We start from the raw sequence: 7538 nt of genomic DNA on the forward strand, positions 1-7538 counted from the left end.
GACCTTTGGCTAAGGCTGTATGTACAAAAATGACTAAATCCCTGGTCCTTGCCTTAGTTTGCCCATTTCTGAACCTGGGGAGTGGGTACTCACAATTGGACTTCCGGAAACCCACAGCAACAGATGCTGGTTGTTGGAGGCCCAGAACCTACCTCTGTGACATGTCCCTCGTGTGCACCTGGATGAGGAGCCCCCTTCTGTCCCGGGACTCAGAAAAGAGAGGCATGTTGCAGGCGCCACAGAAGACACTCTCAGTGGGCAGCAGAAGCTACACATCTGTCTGGAGGACTGGTGGCTTCGGTGAAAGGGGTTGGACACTCACTCTAGACAACACAAAAAGGTTTAAAGGGCAGCCAGGCTGGGGCAGGGCCTCAGTCCACACTTCTATCCCCAGTGAAGACAGCCAGAAGAAAGATAAGACTTGGGAGAGGCAAGAGGTGGAGATCAAGAATGGGGAAGCATACATGGCAGGTGCACCACGCAAGGATCTGGGATCCCAGTGCCAGTCCTATGTGGGGACCTGGCTACCCCTGCTTTCACCACTTTTTGGCTTACTTTGCCTCTTGCTCTGCCAGGACACCACAATATGCACCTTCTCGTCTTGATCTTTTTTATAATTTTTTTTTTTAATGGTTACGGCATGCAGCAGCTTGAAGTGTAATTTCAGTTCCAAGATTGGGGACTGACCCAGGCCACAGCAGTAAAAGCATTGAGTCCTAACCATTAGACCACCAGGGAACTCTCCTGTCTTAATCTTACATATGGGCTGTTCTGGCTGTTTCACAAGTCAAGTGATCTCAAAGGTAAGGATTGTAGGCCACAGTGAGCTCACACATGATTTTGTTTGCCCCATACAGTACTTATTCAATTGTGGTAAAATATACATGACGTAGAATTTACCATCTCAACCATTTTTAAGTGGCATTAAATAAATGCATTCACATTGTTGTGCAACCATCACCACCATCTATCCCTGTTAACTCTTCATCTTGCAAGACAGAAACTGTCCCCATTAAACACTAACTCCCATCCCCCACTGCCAGTCCCTGGCAACCACTCTACTTTGTCTTTGTGGGTTTGACTCCTCCAGATTTTTTGTGTGTCTTTTGTCTTTTTCAGGCCGTACCCAAGGCACATGAAGTTCCCAGGCTAGCAACGTGGCATCCAAGCCACGTCTGCCACCTACATTGCAGCTCACAGCAACACTGGATCCTGAACCCACTGAGCAAGGCCAGGGATTGAACCTGTGTCCTCATGGATCCTAGTCGGGATTGTTAACCACTGAGCCACGATGGGAATTCCCAGATATTTCATATAAGTGGAATGAGACAGTATTTGTCCTTTGTGACAGCCCTTACAGGCTTTCACTGAGCACAGTGGCCTCTAGGTTAGTTCATATTGTCACATGTGTCAGAACTTCCTTTTAAGACCAAATCATATTCTGTTGTGTGTAGATGTGTGTAGAGACCAGACTAGATATAGCCACTATCCACTGATGGGCACGTGGTTTGCTTACACATTTTTGGTTGTTGTGAATAATGCTGCTATGAACATGGGTGTGCAAATCTCTCTTCAAGTCACTTTATTTAATTCTTTTGGGTGTATATACCCAGAGGCTAAATTGCTGGATCAATTCTGTGTTTGATTTTTTGAAGGACCTCCATGCTGTTTTCCAGCAGCTGCACCATCTTACATTTCCACCAGGAGTACACAAGTTTCCAGTTTCTCCACATCCTCACCAACACTTGTTTTTTTAATAGTAGCCATCCTAATGGGTTTGAAGCAGAGTATTTCTTTTTTTAAGCCCACATTTTAAAAGTGGGAGGTTTCACCAAAAAAAGTTTATGGTTTCCACAGAAAAAACTCTCAGGAGTTGCCTCTGATGACAGCCCCAAGTGGGACCCTGTTGGCTGAGGCACCCCCTTGTCCGGCCTCCAGGATGGTCCACACCCCTCCTTGCCTGGAGGCAAGGATTTTCAGGAGGTGCTTCTAATACAGTCTCAAAGAATGGGAAGCTCTGGCCATATGCAGCTGCATTGCTGCCTGGTGACCACTGGCAGGAGTTGGTAGTCACTGTCCCTCTTCTGGAGGGTCTGTGTCCTCCAGTTGGCCAGGCTGCCCTGTGCACCTCTGTGCTTGAGACCCTGGTCTAGTTTGCACACACCCATTTTATAGTGGGGAATGGAGATGACTTTGTACCATGTCAATTTCACTGGACTGAACTGCCTTTCCCAAGGCACCCTTGCTTGTACATTTCCTGGTAGGGTGGCCGGAAGGCAGCGACCTGCCAGACTTGGAAGGAAGCAATCATTTAGGTTGCTGATTCGCTGGCTGACCTCCTCGGGGTGAAGCAGCAACTGCGATTACTCTACTTGCCCTGGATTCTTCAGTTTTTCCGACTCCAGGTCAAGCATGGACATGGTGAGCTCTGGACAAAGGGTCTCAGCTTCTGTAAGATATGCTCATTACCAAGGTCAGAGGCAGTGATGGACACGAGTTTTGGTCCTGTGCTCAGTGCGAGGCCCTTTCCTGGCAGAGGGACAGCCTGGTCCCCAGGAGTTGATTGGATAGACACCTCATCCTATGGGTGGCTACGGCTGCCCAGCCTGGAAAAGGGCCTTGGTAGTGTCTGCAGAGTTGTCTGGGGCCTGGGAGGAGGAGGATCTAGGAACCTGGAAGGCAGACCTGAGACCCTGAAGAGGGTCATAAGGAGGCAGGGACCCAGTCCTGTGAGGAGAAGAGAGCGCCACACCCAGAGGGGGTATGGGCTGGAGGCAGGAAACCTGGAGACCCTGCTGGAGGCAGTATGTACAGACACCCCTGGTCAGCAGATAAGTAAAAGAAATCTTTCCTGCATCTCGTTATAGATGAGGAGACCGAGGCTTGGGGAGAACAGTCTTACTCTGGACAAAAGACCATTTTGCAGCCAGGCCCAAAACCCTGCAGGCCCCCCACTCAACCTCAAGCCTGATCAGTGGGTGCAGGCCTGGGCTGTTACTATGCCCCTATTTTACAGACAAGCAAATTCACCTAGTCCTTTGCCTCCTTGCTGCACTGGGGTCACCTCCCCCAAGAAGCCTTCTTCCTGGGCTTCACAGAGTCACATGCCTTCAACATTCACCTAGAATTGAGGTTCCCTGAAGCCAAGTCCAAGAGACACAGTAAGGAATGGTGGATCCTGGGCTCCACAGCTCTGCGGGAGCTGAGTGTTGTGCTAGTGTAGAAAATACACATCCCGCATCAATAGGATGAGCTCCTCCCTGGGCTATCTGGAGACTCAGATGCCTGGAAGCCTTCCTCAGAGTGCCTGGCATAGTGAGTGTTCATGTTATGACTTCAGGATGCAGAAATCTGGCATGGAGGTACACCTTGGCTGAAGGGTCTGGGTGAGAAAGTTGGGAAGTGGAGGGGAGGGGCCCATGTGGGACCCTCGGAGAGTGGTTTTGAGGAAGAGCAATTTGAAGGGATGACAAGGTCCAGGATGTGGGCAGGTGAGGATAAAGTGAGTCAAAGGAGTGGGAGACCAGATTGCAAGTGAAAGCAACCCTAGTCAAGCTAACTTATATAAAAGGCAAGTGTCAACTCACAGGACAGCAGGTCTGACCAGCTTCAGCCATAGCTGGATCCAGACTCCGTTAATGCTTAGGTATCTGTCCATTTCGTGGCTCCAACTTTTTTTTTTTTCTTTTTGTCTTTTTGCTATTTCTTTGGGCCGCTCCCGCAGGCATATGGAGGTTCCCAGGCTAGGGGTCCAATCGGAGCTGTAGCCCCTGGCCTACACCACAGCTCATGGCAACGCCGGATCCATAACCCACTGAGCAAGGCCAGGGATAGAACCTGCAACCTCATGGTTCCTAGTTGGATTCGTTAACCACTGCGCCACGACGGGAACTCCCAACTTTCTCTCTCTTGGCTCCTTTTTCAGGTTGGTTCTCCCTGTGTGTGGACAATGATGGCCAAGGGTAGCTTGGCCCCAGGTTCCTACCCTGAGTGATCCTGGGAGAGGGAGCATCTCTTTCTCACTACTTCCAGGAAGTCCCAGGGTTGACTCATTAAAGCCACTGGGGTGAAGAACCCATTTCTGACCCAATCATTGTGGCAGTGAACAGACTGAACACTCTTTGGCCAGTCTTTGGTCACATGACTACCCCCAGGACTGGAAGGGTCAGACCCCCAAAGCCTTGTGGCCTGAGAGGAGGGGAAGTTGTGTCCCCAAAAGAAAATTAATGTGCTTTTGATTATCAGAAGAATGGCAGTGCTCCATGCTGCCACAGAGGAGCCTTAGTGTGGAGAAGGCAGCAAGCAGGGACCAAGTCTTCCAAGAATGGAGGGGGTGACAAGAGAGAGGCAGGGGCAGCAGCAATCAAGTGGGAGGCTGTGGAGAGAGCCAGATGGTGTGAGCAGCAAAGGATGGATTTTGGTGGGAAATCTGGAAAGAGAGTGTGGAATAAGAGCAACCTGAACGGCACTCTGGAGCCTTGGAGCTAACAAGGTGTCCTCAAGGTCAGAGTCAGCAGGGGCGGGAGCCTTGGTCATGGAGGGCTCTGGGAAGGGGAAGCAGAAGCACTGCTTCATTCAGTAGGAAGAGCTGGACAGGACAGAGCACTGTCCAAGTGCCCAGGTCCCTGCAGCACCTTCCCAACCCCACCCTCCCGCTTGGAATCTCAAGGTCACCAAGGAGAGGGTCACACAGCCAAGCTCCAGGACCCCAACCTGGATGCCTGATTTTCTGGTTTAGGGAAGGACAGTGGAGTCAGGACTATCTAGCCAGTTAGGTGCACCATCCCCCAGAATCCTGAGGCGGCTGAGGCTTCTCAAGGCTGCCAGCTGCTGGTAGCCTACTGGCTGGCTCTGCAGACAGCTTGGGACTGGCCTGGGCTGACATGATGGCCCTGCAGTAGGGCACTGGGCACACTGCCCCCAATCAAAACTGCAAAGTAGTTGAGGCTGTTACTGATGAGCAAATGGCCAGCACAAGGACTGGCAGGGTGGGTGAGTCCCCCGAAATCAGAACAGCCACTACCAAGTTTAGCATTCTCCCTTTCCCCTTATGCAGGTCAGGTCAGGGACCCATCTGGCTTTCAAGTGTCTCTCAACTTCTGTCAAGAGTCAATGATGTGGTGCCTCTATGCCTTGTCCTCCCCTCCTCCCTGGGCTGGGCGGGGCAGGCACCTCCCTGGGCTGGGCAGGGCAGGCACCTGTGCAGGTTTTGCCCACTGCTGTGTCCTCTGGGCCCAGGATGGGAAGGGGCAGTAACATGTTGGCACCTGGCCCTGCAGTCCCCTGCCACAGGAAGCAGTGGAGACTTGCAGAGGGACTGGCTGGCCACTTGCCCAGTGGGGGGGGGGGTCTGCTCTATTACCCCCCCACCCCCAGCCCCCCGGAGTTGTCACAGGCAGGGTAGTGGCTGCCAGGCTTCAGTAAGGGGCACTTGCTGGCCAGAGGCGCTTCTCCAATGGAGAGCCCCTGCCGCTCTCATCTAACCCCAGCCCAGGCTTGCTTAGCCTGGTCTGTACAAATGCACTATTCTAGAACGTTCCCTGGCTTCCCACCTCCACGGCTCCTCCTGTTTTGCAGGGTTGTCTCTTCATAGGAACGTTTAAGAACAGACCTCAGAACTAGTGCCCAATTGGACAAACAACTATTCCATATGCTGGACACAAGGGGGTTTGGGGGCTCTCGGCTGAGGGTCATTCCTGCCAATTTGCCTATAACCCTCGGAGTCCTGTGTGCACTGCAGATTAGCCGACAAGCTCAGGGAGGGCCAGAACCTTGCTCATACCACACATCGGGACTGTGGCGGGTGAGCCAGAGCCAGGCTCCACTGTCCCTGTCACATCAACACGAGGTCTGATTTCTGAGTCACTAAGCTCTGTAAAGGCCCAGCTTGTGGCAACTTTGGGAGAGCTGAGCTGCCCTGCTCCACAGATCCTGCAAAGCCATTGCTCCCCACCCCCCAGGTGGTGGACCCGCCTGCCCATCTATCGAAGTATTGCACCTCCCAGACGCTCCTTTCGGAACCAATCGGCCCGCTCTTCTCCCGGAACCCAGGTCTGAATTTCTGGCGCATCGGCGGTGCCGGGGACCTCGGGAACCCATCCATGCAGCCCAAACCCCGCGGCGGCCGCGCCCAACCCCACTCCACTCGAAGAAAACAAGAGCGGTTCAAAGGTTTAAACAATTTATTGTGCCCCAAAAAAGGCGACAGGAGAAAAGAAAGCGCCGCGCGGCACCGCGCAGAGTGCTTGTCGCGCGCCGGAAGGCGGGGAGGGCATGGGCTGGAAGGGCTGCGCGGCCAACGCGTAAGGCCGGGGCGGGCTGACGCGGCCGGCCATTGGCGCCCGGGGGCTGGTAACCATGGCGACAGGCGTTGCCAAGGGCGAGAGCCAATAGGGGAGTCGCCAGGGCCGTTTCAAAAATCTAGAGCTAACAACAACAAAAAAAAAGCTCTCACGCGGGGGATGGGCGGGCCGGCGCTGGCCCGGGCCCCCAGCAAAACCTACGTGCGCTCTGGGTGGAAAAGCGGGGCCCGAGGCCCCAGGGCTCACTTGCGGCCCTTGGGCACTTTGGGGACGCTGGGCTTGGCCGCCTTCTTCACCTTCTTGCCTCCCGCGGCCGCCGCCTTCTTGGCCTTGTTGCTGCTTTTGTCCTTCTTGGAGGAGGCGCCCTTTTTGTGCGAGCGCTTCTCGGGCTGCGGGCCCTTGGCGGGCTTCTTGTCCGCGCGCCGCGGGGCGGCCGCGCTCGGGGCTGTTTTCTTGGCCTTGTGAGCGGCAGGCGCCGGGGCGGTGGCGGGCGCCGGGGCTCCGCGCCGATCGCCGCCGCCCTCCAGCTTCTTGCGGTTGAGCTTGAAGGAGCCGTTGGCACCGGTGCCCTTCACCTGCAGCAGCGTGTCGTTCTGCACCAACGCCTTGATGGAGTACTTGAGGTAGGTGCGCCCGTTCTGCTGGTCGAACCACGCCACCTTCTTGGCCTCCGCGTAGATCTTGGCCAGCGACGAACCGTTGCGCTCGCCCAGCCGACGGATGGTCTCCACCACTAGCTGGCTGTACTTGCCGGGCTGGTTCTTCTTTTTGCTATTCTTCCTCTTCTTGGAGGGGGACAGCGCTGCCGAGCCGCCGGCCTTGGCCGCCTTCTTGGCCGCCCCCTCGGCGGTCGTCAGTGGTAGGGCCTCCTCGAGCTCCACAGACATGGTGGCGAGCGGGTTGGTGGCGGGCGGGGCGCGGAAGCCCGGAGGCCGCGCCGGGAAAAGAAAGGCAAGGGGCCGCGGGGGCGCCGGGGGGCTGGGGGCGCGCGGCGGCTCCAGGCGGGAGCGGCCGCGGCCGGGCCTGGGGCCGGGCGGCAGGGCTGGGGTGGGGGCCGGGCCGGCCGGAGCGGGGGTCCCGGGTTGGGACCGGGCCGAGAACGGCGCGAAGGCGGCCGGAGCGGGGCGGAAGAAAAAAAGACTGTTAACGGAGCGAAAAAGTCTGCCGAGCGAGCTCTGCTGCCGCCACCGCCGACTCCTCCGCCGGAGCTCGCTGGGCTTGCGCGCTCTGCTCTGG

The 7538-nt window shown here is 55.5% G+C and overlaps 1 protein-coding gene across 1 annotated transcript; it reads right to left on the reverse strand.

The window, feature by feature from the left end:
* Nucleotides 1–6164: 6164 nt before the first annotated feature.
* On the reverse strand, nt 6165–7536 carry H1-10 (H1.10 linker histone). The gene has a single exon (XM_003132403.6). The coding sequence runs from the start codon at nt 7187–7189 to the stop codon at nt 6545–6547; it is 645 nt and encodes a 214-aa protein (XP_003132451.1). The 5' UTR covers nt 7190–7536; the 3' UTR covers nt 6165–6544.
* Between the last annotated feature and the right edge of the window lie 2 nt (nt 7537–7538).

The sequence above is a fragment of the Sus scrofa genome, chromosome 13 (genome assembly GCF_054392235.1).
Source record: "Sus scrofa isolate SSC_HxYL_T2T_F1_AM1 chromosome 13, Sscrofa_HxYL_maternal_Yorkshire_Landrace_v2.0, whole genome shotgun sequence".
NCBI lineage: Eukaryota > Metazoa > Chordata > Mammalia > Artiodactyla > Suidae > Sus > Sus scrofa.

Coding starts and splice junctions, on each gene's coding strand:
- H1-10 (XM_003132403.6), bottom strand. CDS start 7,189: ATGTCTGTGGAGCTCGAGGAGGCCCTACCACTGACGACCGCCGAGGGG.